Here is a 15,275-nt window from a genome sequence, read left to right as displayed (position 1 = left end):
CACTTAGCTAGATGGCTTCTTTCATCCGGCAGTTGGACAACTCCATTTACTAAGACAAGCAGCTACGATAAATCTCAAAACACCTCACCCCCACCTGGTCAGCTTCTAAATATTTCTAGAGCTCCGCTACTATATCGATGGGAAAAAAACGATATCCTGAGCATGAAAGTTTGAGAGTACCTGCAACTACAGTTATATTCTTGTCTTTGAATCTCTCAACAAAGATGTCGATGCTGTCTTGGAAAGCTTTGTGATCCAACAATAAGGTTGTTATGTCCTGGAACTTGACACCTGAACAGCACATTATCTTGTCAAAAAAAAAAAACTATGAACATATTCGAATTTTAAAAAAAAAACTTGATACCTGGACAGTGCATTATCTTGTCCCAAAAAAAAAACTATGTACATATTCAAATAAAAACCAGTGTAAAGGAATAAAACACATTGAAACAACAAAGACCAATGCAAAACTTGAAGCCCCTTCACAAAGGCCATGGTCATTGGTAATGTGTGCAGTTGAGTAGAAAGCTTCAATGTTTCAAATGCATAACTGTCAAGACGGGCCAACAGAATGAAAAAGGCAACCCCTAGAAAATGGCTAACATAAAAATAGATCCCAATGCCATGTCATAGGGTTGGTTATGTTCCAATGATAAGCACACAGGCATAAGCTGGATCAAGTTGATGAATGCCTAAGGTTGCAACCCTAGGAAGAAATGGTTTAAGGTGCACCACAATGATAATGGCATGGCTGCACCTCAGGAGCTCTTCATTGACATCTAGGTAGGACATAATTTTCCTGATGTGATGTAGCATGCTGACCAATGTGGCCTTTCCCAAGTTGCCAAACCAACACTTTCCAACATTGTCATCAACGCCACTGAAGGTTTCGTTTGTCTGGCACATTGGCATGCAAGTAGTGTTCGAAAAAAACCCGAGTTTAGTGTAGTTTGCACCTGCATATTTTGAAAAATACCTTCAAATTTAAAACTTGAAGATACAAATACCTCCAGATTTTGGGAAGTTATAGAACAAAAACCTTCAGATTTCAAGATTTTCCTTTATAAATAATTTCACAATTTTTAGATAAAGATTTTCCACTTCTTTGGGAAAATACTTTTTGTTCGAACACTGGTGACTGGATGCAAGCCTCTCAAAGGGCTTGCTCCTAACAATTGGTTGAGACATTATTAATACCAAGTTTTGGTTCGTACATTACAGGCCTGTTCACACGAGTCACGAAGATAAGCTTTGTTTGCTTGCCAAAGCCCAACCGAAACGACAATTCAAAAAAAAAAAGAGATTTGGAAATATTATTACTATGATACATAATAAAAAAACCTTAGAGATTCATCCCTGAATTAGAGTGATGGAATTTCCTTTTTTTTTAATTCACCTTCGATTTTGAGATTCCGCGATAAAAAAATTTACCACGAGTAATACTAAAAAGAAGAAATATAACAATGAATGGAACCTGGCTTGGGAAAATCCAAGATAACTCGGATGGTGTTGGCGATCCGTTTTACGCGAGAGCCTCCATCCTGGCATGCCGACATCTTGAGCTGCTTGAAAGAGGGAGGATGCCTACGGCAACACACAAGGACTGGGTGCTTGCTACTGAAGGAGGGGGAGATTAGAGGAAGCTTCGCGTTTACTATATTGGCGACCCGTGTTCTCGTTTAAACCTGATCAACAAAAACTGCCTGACTTCATCTCTCGTCCTTGGACTTTTGGCGACCTTGATGGACAACGCTCGAGTATGAGTCATGACCAGCTTACTACTCTAAGGGGAACTTATAAGAACACTTTTGTGTCCTAGTAATCTTCTTTGAAAATTGGGGCACCATGGGTGTGCCACCATAATGATCCACCATAGCCCTATTTTAGCTTGCTAAAACCAGTGAATCTTCTCTGAGGAGGCCATACTTCTCTTAGTAAAACTCACATTCACATGCAAGCACACAAACATGCACACATGAACTTATGCACCCATTTTATCAAACAAAATAACTCACATGCAATTACTCATCATACAGACCTACACAAACAAGTAAAACCATCCAAAGACATGTCTCTCAAAGAGTTCACATCAACATAGCATGTAAAAAAGGCAAACATCATCTAGTACCCTGACCTTCTATGCTACCACGTTGAAAACAACATCAGAAAAGAAATGACAACCATGTAGTATAGATAAGGAGTGACGTGAGGTGAAAAGCTAGCTTGCGTCCATTGAATTGTTTAATGTGATATTCTCAAATTGAAGAGGGGACATGGAGGGTCCCAACTCCCATATGTGTTCTACCCTATAAAGTACTTGAGTAATTTTACTTACTTATTGAATGGTCTTAACACTGATAGGACTAATATATGCATAATGATCAAAGTTGAAGACAATTTTAGCAATCAATGGGTAGTGCTTCTTCACGCAGACACAAACCCATCCACACACCATGTCCTTTAATCTGAGAAGCAAGCCCCCTATCTCTATTCGAAGGGATTGACTATCTTCCAACACATTAGTACTCCTTGTCACAGAACTTGTGTGAAGGCTTATCTGGCATGTTTCTATCTGAAGGCGGATTGCAGGACATGAGTTTACAAGATTTTACTCACTTTTATGGTTTATAAGGATACTTGTTCACACTTATAAGTGGGTGGACATGTGGGGATTTGGTGAAGGAATATATATATGAGGTGGACCTGATCTTTTAAACCATGTGTGAACACTTCAAGTGGGTGCCTAGCTTTGCATGGGTCTTGCAAGCTTTTATACATATAAATATTTATGGCGGCTGTTTTCAACTCCCAAAAAGAGGAGTTTTATGGTATTTTTGGAGGGGCTGCCACTTTTAGCGATTGGAAAAGCAAGCATAGGCTTGAAATAGAGGGGGTCGACTCTATGAAGGAGGTGAGAAGTGATGCGCATACACCCAGGAGAAGGGAGACAGCGGGGCTGTCTCTTAATCCGCTGGCCGTACAGATCCTGCAAGCAACAGTCAGCATTCTCTCTCCCCCTCTCTCTCATGCGCTTGGACCTTCAGCCGGCAGAAGCTGTTGGACTCTCTTTCTACAGCGCTGGCCGTACAGGGCCTACTTTCTCTCTCTCTCTTCGCCCACTCGAGCAGACCAATAGTTCTCTCTTTCTACACTAACCGATAGTACAGGGACTGTGGACAGCAGGCCAGCAGCTCTCTCTTCCCCTTGGACTGGCCGTACAGGTGGACTGCAGTGCTTTTCCTTTTCCCCCTTGTGCTGCCTGTACAGTGGACAGTTGCGGGCAGCTCCTTCCTTCTCTTGTGCTGGTCATACTGTGGACAGCAGGCCAGCCACCTCACCTTCTCTCTCTTGCACTGGTACAGGCTGTACAGCAAGTACAGCAATGCGGTACAGCATGGACAGCCACCTTCTCCCTCTTCTGGGCAACTGGCAAGCAGCAGTTTGACATTCTCTCTCTTGTTCCTAAAGTGCAGACCGTACAGTGGTACAGTGGTACAGTGGTCGGGCAGATTCTTCTCTTTTGCTCAAGTTGTACAGTGGTACGACAGCTGGGTCATTTCTTCTCCTCTCTTCCCCACTCCCTCCTGGGCATTGGTTCAGGGATTGTGTTTGGAGGTTTTAGGGACTGTTTTTGAGAGCTTTTTCGGGACTGTTTGAGAGCCTTTTCAGGGCTGTGTTTGGAGAGTTTGGTGTTGGGGTTTGACACCACACCGAGCTATTGATTCGTATTGGCTCTTGGAGCAGTTTGTGCTTTGATTCCTGTGCAAGTGTTTGCTGAGGAATGCTGAGGAAGCTTGTGGAAAATCCAGTGCAGTATTGCACCCGCACCTTGGTTTGATTGTAACCCATTTGTTGGAATAAGGCAGTTCCTACGTTCCGCCTTAGTGTTGTGTTTTGATATTATTCATGGTTATTTCCGCTGTGTTTTCTGTCACGTGCATCCCGCACTTGGATGCCACATAGACATATCTGTACAAAAGGTGCAGGACCAAGGATAGAAAACCAGTCCCATATGAGCCCAGTCCGGGACGAGTCAGCCAGGGTTCCATTCCAATCGTCCGAGGTCAGGTGTGCATTGTCCTGCACATGAAACAGTGCTAGTCTGCGCTGTGAGTCTCCCTCTGGAATGATGTCAGTGGTTCTGGGTATCTGGTATAATATTGGATGCCAGATCACTGTGTAGACAGTTAGGGTTTGCATATAGGAAAGGGGCCAGCCCATAGGGCTACCCCAAGGACAGATGTGGGCATAGGACAGCCCTAGGGCTCCTGGACAGGTGGCCGACTGGTTACACAGCCCCTGGAGGACTGTAGACCAAGTGTGGGGGGGCAGCCCACACAGGCTGCCCAGCAGCCAGATCTGAGGCGCTTGATGGCCAGCCCTTATTTAAGTCATGCGCAGATTTTTTACAGCATTTAATGCTGAATATTCCAGTCATGGAGCTATTTTCAAGCAACCGACTGCTGTAAACCAGCTGACTGCATACTGTTGAGGGTATAAATACCCAAGACACAAATCAGTTCATTTATCTCATCATTCAGCAAGTGCTGAAGCTAAACAAAGGGCCAAGTGTCAGAATATGCAGCGGAGATGAAGACAAGATCTGAAAACACAAGAGCAAGTGCACTGCAGAAAAAAGACAGCAATAGAGAAGGAGAGAGAGAGAGGCGTGTAAATGTGACCAGAATACCTGTAGAGATCCTGTAAAGCCAAACCGGAAGGAGTCATGTGCCTAGAAGCACCACTGTCTAGAATCCACTCCCGAGTATCCGTAGCGAAGAGTCCTCCAGCATGAAGAAAATGAAACATCGGTGTCCATCACCTCCAGGTGCACAAAAGTTGGAGTCTTCACGGTTGCTGCTGAGGATTCTGCACCCTCTTGGTGCTCCGCTTGGGACACTGCCTCCAATAGTGGCCTTTCTCGCCACAATCATTACAGGTCCTCTCTGCATTCAGTTTCTCACGGTCTGAGTCGGACTTTTTCTTAGAAAACTTCTCCGGTGAAGCCTTCCCTTTGCCCTTGTTGTTACGGCCTTTTGATCGTTGACCAGTTAGGGCCTCCGAACCTCCACCCTGTGGATGGTTCGAGAATCTTTCCTCCTAGTCCAAGACCATAGGCACAAGCTCCTCCCATGTGATGATGCTGAGCCTCCCACTGGTAATCAACGAAGAGTAAAATGCTGAGTACTGAGAGGGCAAATGTGACAGCAACGTTATGGCCATATCCTCTGACGATATCTCTTTCCCAGCCTGGAGAACTTCCTGCTGAAGAGCCTGCAGCTTGTTGATGTGCTCCCGCATCGTCAACGACTTTGCAAGATTCATCACCCGCATCTGTACTTCCAAAGAGATCCTCTTCATGGGCGATACCCTGTTATAGAGAGAAGCCAAATGCTGCCATATACCTCTGGCCGGCATCATATGCTTGATATGATTGATTACCTGCGGTGTGCAATTGAGGAAAATGAAAGAACGGACCCTGGCATTGACACGATCCCACAACTGTGTCTGTGCCTCACGCTCCTTCCAAATCGAGGGTGACTCTAACTCCGGCCTTGGAACCCCAACAACAATGAAATCAGAGGTCGTAAGACTCCAAAACAGATTCCATCATTATCTTCCATATGCCATAGTTGTTCTCGTCCAACTGATGGTCCACTGGGAACGTGGGGAGTGTCGGGATCTTCACGAGCCTCTCAGCCATCTCAAGTAAATCTGCCATTGCGGGGATGTAGCTAAAAAGGGTTGGTGGGTGGGAAAAAAGAAGAACTTAAACCTGCAAGTGGCTGTCCAGCGAATCAGCCCGCCTTCCTCTTGCTTCTCCTCTTCCCGGACGGTCCAAAACAGTCCACCAATCAGCAACGCAACAGCCCCCCTCTTGCTCACACAGTTCCCAAGATTTATCAAGAGCCTAGAGCTCTAATACCATGTCATTATATGCAGCGGAGATGAAGACAAGATCTAAAAACACAAGAGCAAGTGCACTGCAGAAAAAACACAGCAATAGAGAAGGAGAGAGAGAGAGAGGCGTGTAACTCTGCTATATATACACAAGATAATCCCGAAATCTTAATCCTACATGTGTGGGGGCAAGGGGCCATTTTATATGGCCCCTATGAGCCAGTCCGCCAGCCCAAAAAGAAGCCGACAAGAGCAAAAAGCTCACGACCTGCTCATGTCTCCAGTCGGCCAACACACAAATGGAGACGTAAACCAGCAGGGGCAATCGGCCAGCATCCAGGACACCTAGACCAGCAGTCGGCCAGTGTCTCGATCAGCGAGGAGCCACAGAACAACCTCCCACACCTGGTAAAAATAGGAAAAAAATAGGAAAAAATATGGAGAGTGGGGAAAAATGAGAAAACACCTAAATCGGGCGGACACACCCACAACAGAGGCCCTGGTGTAAATATACAGACAGGAGATGACTGCTAACACCAAGACAGCCAAGGACAAGTTAACGTAGAAGGGGTGAAGGATTGAAGGTCAAGGGCAGAGATCTATCTCAGCCAAGAAGGTTCAGGTTCAGTCTTTTATTTCAGTTTTGCATCATTCTAATAAAAGCAAATACACCATTCGTGGTGGGGGCCCTACAGAGGGTATTCGGGACCCAATACTGTGTCCTCTTCTCCCTCTCTCTCTCTCTATTTTTCTGCACATCTACATTCAGTTTTGTGCGTTAATTTCACCGCGACAAGTATGCTATTTTCCTGAGCATTGAAGTTACCGATCTCCCCTGAAGCTTCCGCATGTTACAATGGTATCAGAGCCTACTTCAAGTGTAAAGATTCAGCAAGAAACTAGAAATTTTTTCTCGCTCATGTGGTTGGTTTTCAGACTCCGGTGGACTACCCCTTTCAGAGTGACTCCTATCCCTCGAAGGACGGTTGGTTTTCAGCCTTCGAAAGCCTTCGGAAGTCTCCCGCACACATAGTGGATGGTCAAATTGCGCTCCGAAAAGGAAGTGTGTTTTCTTGCTATGGCGAGCGTTGACGACGAGAGAGACCAAGAACCTTGGGACCAGAGTGCACCAGGCAGCCCAACTAAGACATCAAGCATGAGTGTCACAAAGATGTTCCAACAGATGACGCGAGCAATCGCAGACCATACAACCAAGTTGGAAGAGCAAAAGGCGCACCCGCGTTTTCCATCTCCTCCTCCCTCTCCTTCCGTATCCCAGATTCCAGATCCTCTACACAGGGACCCTCTTGCAAGGTCACGACCGCAGCCAAGTTCGATGCTTGAGTTGCAAATGCGTGCATTGGAGATCCGACAACACGAAGACAAAGCCATGCAACGCGTGGAACATGAGCGTTACCTTGCAGCTTTGGCCGCCAGATTGACACCAGAGGCTTCCTCGAATCATTTTCCCGAGAAAATGAACTTTAGTTAAGTATAATGGTAAACTCGACCCCACAACTCTTTATTCATGGTTGCATCAGTTTGAAGCTTACTTTACCGTAGTTAGAAAGAACGATACTGACAGAATGATCTTAGCTAGTTGGTACTTGGAAGGTGAGGCCATTCCTTGGTGGACCTAGTGGACCTAGTGGACTCATGCCCACACCAGATTAGGTATGGCAGCTTATGTGTGGGACGTGTTTGTCCGCGACCTTAAGCGGCGGTTTCTACCGCCCCATTACCTTGAGCGACTCGAAGATGAGTTCAGGGAAGCGCGTCAAAACGCGCAACCAGTCCTTCAGTTTGCCAATAGAATTTCGACTTTATGTTTGCAATTAGACTTATCTGATTCGGACAAGAAAGGGCAATTTTTGTATGGCCTTGACACGCAAATCCAATGGGAGGTGCGTATGTTTAGGCCGGCCACCTTCGAAGACGCACTCTCGCTTGCGCAGAGAGTGCTGAAATGAAGCACAATGGTGGCAAGCCCAAGACTTCCAAGCCGGCTACCGCCTCGGGGGAAAAAGGCCAGAACCAGCAAGGTCTTCCCTAGGACAGAGCACGGGAGCCTCTGGCTCCAAGAACTTGAACAATGCATCCAAGCTTACTCCAGACCAGAAAGCGGAGGCAAGTAAGACGGGTGGCAAGTTGAGTGCTGAGGAGATTTCTCAATACAAGGAGGGTAGGTGTTTCTTTTGTCATACAAAAGGTCACACTTCTCGGGAGTGTCCTAAGAAGACTACTGCTCCGAAGACCGCCGCCTCGGCCTCCCCCCACAGCTTTCGTGGTGAGCCTAGTGGCTGCCCCTAGTTCTTCAAATCCCAATGCTTCAGTTGGAGCAATCCTTAGCCGAGAGCTCGAAGATACGCAGAAGGGCGCCCATGACCAGGACTATGAGCGCAACGAATTGCTCAAGACCTTTGGCTACATAGGTGGCCAGAGAGTTGTTGTCTTGTTTGACAGCAACAACACGGAGGACATGGTCACGGAACAGACCGCTTAGTGTGCCCGTTTTGTCCTCACTTCGGTGGACAAGCAAGTTGAGGGTTTTAGAATAGGCATGACAACAAGCGTCAAGTATGAAGCTCTAGGTGCTAAATTAGTTATTCAGGGCATAGAGTTTAAGTGTGATTTTATGGTTGTCCCTCTTGTGGGAGGAGACATAATTTTGGGCATTCAGTGGTTTCACAAGTTCCTTCCTGATGTCAAGTGGGACAAGCACACTTTCCAGATTAATCGGAATGTGTCAAACGCCCCAATGACCATTTAAGTGTGAGCCAAGAATTCCAAACTTTCCGCTTATAAGTCACTTACAGGCTAAGCGAGCAATTAGGAAAGGCGCACATTGTGCGATGATATACATCCAGACTGCCCAGACGGTGGCCAATGCTTCTGAGAAGTATTTGGCTCTCCATGAAAAGTTCCAGAAGATTTTTCTTCGGAACAATCTCCCTCCCCAGCTTCCCCCGTCCAAACCGGAGGACCACAAGATTGATCTCCTCCCAGGCTCGGAACCCCCGAGCAAGTTTCCATATCGCCTTTCCAAGACAATGGAATCGGAGTTGGACCGCCAACTCCAAGAATTGTTGCAATCTGGCTTCATCCGTCCCAGCGTGTCACCATTTGCAGCACCAATCTTGTTTGTCAAGAAAAAAGATAGGTCTTCTCGTTTGTATATCAATTATCGTGCACTCAATAAGCTGACTATCAAGAGTAGATTTCCGATGCCTCCAATTGATTATATTCTCGAGAGGCTAAACGGGACTAAGGTGTTCTCAAAACTCGATTTAAAGAGTGGGTACCACCAGGTGAGGATTGTGGAGGGGGACATCCCCAAGACTGCCTTCCGTAAGAAATGGGCCCACTATGAATTTGTGGTCATGTCTTTTGGCTTGATGAACGCCCCAGCTACATTCAACCAGCTACATTCAACCACATGATGATGCGTGTTTTCCGGGATTTAATTGGAAAGTGTGTTCATATTTCTGGACGACATACTGGTATTTTCAGCTACGGTTGAGCAACATGACATTGATGTGGAGAAAGTCTTTAAGTTGTTGAAAAGCAACGAGCTCTATGTCAATGAGAAGAAGTCGAAATTTTATTTGTTCCAGGTTCATTACCTTGGATACATAATTAGTGCAGAAGGCATTCGACTTGATCCGGCTAAGGTGGCCGAGATTGTCAATTGGGAAGTACCTCAGACAACTTATGACATCAGATCCTTTGTGGGTATATGCTAAGCATACTCCACCCACATAGACCTCTCGGCAGATCTCACCGATCTGCCGAAGGGTGTCAAGACAAGAAGGCAACGGATTCAAATGACTCCACGAGCGTTGGAGGCATTCAAGAACCTGAAGGTGGCTTTATCAGAAGCACCTTGTTTAGCACTTGCCTCGTGGGACGAGCCATTTCAGGTGATCACCGATGCGAGTAACATCGCAATTGGTGGTGTTTTACAACAGAATGGTCATCCAATAGCTTACATGTCTCGTAAGTTACTCCCCGCAGAGAAGAATTACTCAGTCTACGATCGTGAACTCCTTGCAGTTATACAGGCCTTGAAACATTGAAAACTTTTCCTTTGTGGTCGTGACTTTGAGGTTCGCACTGACCATCAGGCATTACGCTGGATTCAGACAATACCAAGTGCACAGTGGAGTGACCGACAACACCGCTGGAGCCAGATATTCCAACAATTTGGTGATATGATTGAGTACCTTCCAGGAAAGGCCAATCCAGTGGGCTGATGCTTTGGGCAGGAAGGGACAAGTGACTTCGATTCAGACCACTAGACTCGATCTTGTTGGTACGGGACTAGACGACATGAAGCACACGTACGCGGATTCCGAGGAATTCGGTACACAATGGGAACAAGCATTGGATGCCATCATAGAACCATGCCACTTTTTGATACGCAATGGTTGGCTTTTCTACAAAGGCCAACTATGTGTCATGAAGTCGTTCAAGGCAGCTAACGCCTGCAGGTTACTGTTTGGGCAACGGTCACATTTTTTACCTTTTTTTTTTGTCGTTTGGGAGGGGCTTTTCATGGGCCTTTAGCATTGGCCCATAGGCCTTGAGCCTTTGAGGCTTTGGACCTTGGCCTGTCTCTTGCCTCCCTCCCTATAAGAAGACACAGACACACTCCCTCTCACACTTCAAGCTTTAGCTTCACACACACACACACTCTCTCTCCCTCAAGCGGCAAGCCTCAAGGGCCTAGGTCTCAAGTTTCAAGCTCTCACACAAGCAAGCTGTAGCCTCTCAAGACACTCTCTCTCCCTCACACACACTCTCTCAAGCTTCACACACACACACACACACACACACACAGCCATCCTCACACTCAAGGTCTCCCTCAACTTTCAAGGCTCAAGCCTCAACTCACTCTCTCTCTCTCTCTCTCTCTCTCTCTCTCTGTGTCAAGCTATCAAGTGACAAGGAGGCATCCATCATCCATGGCATCCTCCTCGTGGCAGTGGCTCTTCAAGTTCCAACTACCCGTAGAAGGACAACGGGATGGACATGGTGGGATGAGGTCAATCACACCCCATCCCTTCATGGAGGTGGTGCACAGCCATGGACATGCAAGCTTTACCCGTATAGGCAAGTGGGTGGTACTGACAAAGTAATTTTTAAGTGCCGTTCCTACCCCCTGTCCCCGTTCCCTACATATGGCCGTTCCCCATCCGTACCGTCGGCGAGATGTGTTATCATATGTACAACACTATGATTAGTCGTCGAAAAACTTTGTCAAGCCATAGCGCTTCGTGGGTCCCTCAGTCTTGAAACTTCGTGAGGAACTGTCTTTGCCTTCGGCCTAAGCCATGCTTGAAATGGTGCAAAAGGATCTGTTTTGGAACCATAACTTTTGCTTTATCAATAATATCTGGTTCCGCCTCGTCTTTAACTTCTGAAGGGATCGGACCTGCATATGGCTTTAACCAACTGACGTGGAACACATCGTGCATAGTCCAACTCGGAGGTAGCTTCAACTTCATTGAAACCTCATTAATCTTTCTCTGGATGGGAAAAGGTCCGAAGCTCCTGAAAGACAACTTTGGGCATTGCTTGCTCACCTGCTTCAACCTTTGCTTCATAATCCGAAGATAAACCCAATCCCCTTTCGAAAACTTTATTGGCCTTTGGTCTTTATTGGCCTGTTGAGTGTAGGCCTCTTGCGCTTTAGCCAACTTGTCTTTTACTAACTCTAAAATCCGTCACTCTGTTCGCTTCAGGTACTGAAGACGAGGTCCTGGTCAATAGCGACTGGAATGGTCTTCCAAACACTGCCTCATATGGAGTCTTGCCAATAGCTGAAGAAAAACAATCATTCAAAACAACTTGAACTAAAGGCAAATATGATTCCCACTTACATTGCTGATCGTGAACATAACACTTCAGCACATCAAAAGCCAACTGGTTGTAGATCTCTGTTTGGCCGTCCGTCTGTGGGTGAAATGCATTGGAAAAATTCAATTTAGAACCAAAGTTATCAAACAATGCCCTCCAAAAATGACTGGTAAACTTGGCATCTTGGTTTGACACCATAGACCTAAGAATCCCACCAATCGGGTACCAATACCGAATGAACAACTGGGCAACATCCTCGGCGGTCGCATTGGCCTTTGCATGGAATAAGCATAACAAATTTGCTAAATCTATGAACTATAGTTAAGCACTGAGTAATACGCTTACTCGGACTGGGAGGCAGATTCATGACTAAGTCCATCCAAATATCTTGGAAAGGTCCCTCAGGAATTGGCAAGGGCTGTAATAACCCTATCTTCTTTCCACGAGGAGCTTTCACCTTTTGACAAATTCCGGCATTATCGACGGATTATTTGGAGGCTATGCAGCTTTCGTCAAGTTAAGCAGAAGGGGATGTCACGTGCATCCCGCACTTGGATGCCACGTAGACATATCTGTACAGAAGGTGCAAGACTTGGGATGGAAAACTGGTCCTATGTGAGCCCAATCCGGGACGAGTCAACCAGGGTTCCATTCCAGTCGACCGAGGTCAGGTGTGCATTGTCCTGCACATGCGTCCAAAGGTCAGGTGTGTGCATTGTCCTGCACATGAAACAATGCCAATCCGCGCTGTGAGTCTCCCTCTGGAATGATGGCAGTGGTTCTAGGTATCTGGTATGATACTCGATGCCAGATCACTATGTAGACAATTGGGGTTTGCATATAGGAAAGGGGCCTACCCATAGGGCTACCCCAAGGACAGATGTGGGCATGGGAAAGGTGTCGAACCACCCCCATAGGGGCCAGGTGTCATGTGCATGATCAATGCCATGTACCTTCTCAGGGCTAATCCAAAGGAAGGCAACCAGAAAAAGAGCATGAGAACCAGAGTTGGGGCACAAGGAGCAGAAGGTTGGACATGAAGCAAAGCTTGAAGAAGACCTAGAAGGAGTTGTCGGTTGCAGGGAGGGCATCGTTGGCTGTACCAGATCAGGTCGACTGCAACAACAGGCACCTCAATCCATGGAGAAGCGCAACCCGACCAGCAATATGTGCGCTTCGGCCCAGTCGGCTAGTCCGACAGCACTCGGCCAGCTTCTACATTGCTCAAGAATACTATAAAAGGCAAAGTGTGTCCATAGTTGTATTCATTCAATCCTCTAGGGATTGGGTCAGTAGGAGTCCCATAGGGGGACAGAATTTTGGGTGTTATCACCTTTTCTTCAATGCAGCCTAGGGCTGTAGACAAGTACCTTTTTGTACTATAGTAATATACTGAATTTTTCAGCACATCTCTCTCTCTCTCTCTACTCTCTACATATCTGCGTTTTGCATCAAATATTCTCCAAGAGTGTTTAGGGTTGAAAGAAGACTCCCAGAGCTTCCGCGTGTTACATTGGTATCAGAGCATCAGGCTCAGCAAAGCTAAACACTGATTCGGTCCCATATGATGGTGTACAAGCCCAAGGTACAGGAAAGTACACGGATGCGAAGCCCAAGGCAAGGAGCACAGAATCGGGAAGAGCTCCCAAGAGGTTTGTTGGTGGTGTTCCACAGTGCCAGAGGGGATGGCAATCTATGAGCCAGATAGGTTCTCGAGCAACGGTCCCAAGGGAGGTTTATCCTCCAAGGGTGATGTGAGAGTGCCAGACTCATTTCTCAAGAATGAAGACCAAGACAATGTTCAGGGTCAGGGCAGGAATGGATTGTGGACTAGATGGAACTGATGCATAGATCTTAGTCTGAGACAAAGTGGTTTTGTCATGTGCACAGTGTGTATCTACCGTGTGCTATACGCATGCAAGACTAGTTTCGAGGCTTGGGGTAGCTTGGAACTAGGCAGGCTGATTGACGAGCTGAGTTAGGGATATACTAACGGGCGGGCACCCAAGTATGGACGGGCGGGCACCCAAGTGTGGATGCCCGATGACCGGCCAAGAGCCTATAAAAGGGTGGCCAAGGTGTTATTGTATTATAGAGAGTCTCGCGAGTTTGTTGTGAGAGCTCTATGGTCTTGGAGCCTGGATCTAGTGCAGACGTGCACCTGCTTTACGCAGCCAAGGCCGGCAGCAATCTCGAGGCCCTTTTGTTCGTTTGTTTGCAGGATTCGAGTTTCGAATCAAGGTCGATCACGAGGGGATCCGTGGGGATTTGACAGTGGTATCAGAGCATACCTCGTGAACGAGCAAGTCGGTAGGTAGAGAAGATGAGGTCGAAGAACGGTATGTGTTAAAAAACTTGCTGTTTTTTCTGTGCATACTGCAGATTTCAGTTTTAGTATGTGTTTTTTCTTCATCAAAGATACCCATGTTGATGGGAGATGGTAGGTTTAGAAGGGTTGATTGCTTTTGCAAAGAAGAGGTAGATTCGTTTGTGCAGTCGCATGAACGTAGAGAGAAAGCAGAAACGAAAAGCACGATGCTTTTTTGGCGCAAGAGAGAGAGAGCGTTGGGTGAACGATGCGCTAGCGGGTTGTTGTGGGCGGCCAGGCAGCCAAGCCACGTAGGCGCCTAGACTAGACCAGGCGGGCTGGTGCCCAGGCGGCTTGCGTAACCAGCCAGGCCTACGCAGCCAACGCAGGCAGCGCCTAGGCCCATGTTGCCAGCGGCCATGCTGCCCAAGCCCACGCCGGCTGGCACAGGTGCACACGCAGGCTGGTACGAAGATTCTGGCGCCGACAGCAATGACTGCAGCACTCCACGTCAGCTTCACCGTCAGGCTAATCCAGAAGGGAAGCGAAAAAAAAAACGCAAGGAAAGCATTACGTTTTTTTTTTAGTGCTTTCGTTTTTTGTTTTTTTTTTAGAGTTTAAAATTTTTTAAATTTTAAAAGAACCCCCCTCTCTAAGGTTTCCAAGATGTTTTTTCTTTTTTAAGAAAAGAGAATATATATATATATCCATATATATATGTATCTATATATATTATATTCAAGAAAAAAAAACACACAAAAGCTAAAGCAAAAGCTAAGCCTAGCTTTTGTAGATTTTTGGCTTTTGGGAAACCTTTATAAACCCCTCTAGTGGGCTTCTTGCCACACATCTCTCAAGTTCTCAAGTTTTCAAGCTCTCAAGCTCTCAAGTTCGCTCGCACTTTTGTTGTGCAAAGATCGAATTTTCTCTCCACGTATACTCTTCACGATGTCGACCCAAGAATCGGAGTTGGAGCCCCTTGTGGAACGCGAAGGCTTGCCGGCTACGGACGGTACCGATGCCGATCTTTTTGACGATTTTGTGTCAAAATCAGATTTCCAGGAGTTCAAAGTAGCTCTCGAAGCTTCTTCGACGGAACGTCAGGCACAAATCGCAGCCCAGATACAGGCTTTGCAGAACTCCATCGCTCTATTGACCACTACCCTCTCTGCTTTCTCGGGTATGGATACCTTGGCTTCAGCTTTAG

The 15,275-nt window shown here is 46.6% G+C and overlaps 1 protein-coding gene across 3 annotated transcripts in view; it reads right to left on the bottom strand.

Moving 5' to 3' along the window:
* LOC147637851 (adenine phosphoribosyltransferase 1-like) overlaps window positions 1-15,275 on the bottom strand; it is a 77,499-nt gene that overhangs the window by 53,026 nt on the left and 9,198 nt on the right. For 2 of the 3 annotated variants that reach the window (XM_086799691.1, XM_086799692.1), the window contains exon 2: window positions 181-291. In XM_086799691.1, coding sequence (XP_086655817.1) covers window positions 181-291 — 111 coding nt within the window. Of the gene's footprint in view, window positions 1-180; window positions 292-1,474; window positions 1,604-15,275 lie in introns of those variants that run through there. The other variant, XM_086799693.1, reaches the window with a different exon arrangement.

The sequence above is a fragment of the Cibotium barometz genome, chromosome 6 (genome assembly GCF_041138505.1).
Source record: "Cibotium barometz isolate CiBa-2024 chromosome 6, ASM4113850v1, whole genome shotgun sequence".
NCBI lineage: Eukaryota > Viridiplantae > Streptophyta > Polypodiopsida > Cyatheales > Cibotiaceae > Cibotium > Cibotium barometz.
Note: the sequence above shows the minus strand (reverse complement) of the source record. Positions and strands in the feature narration are given on the sequence as shown.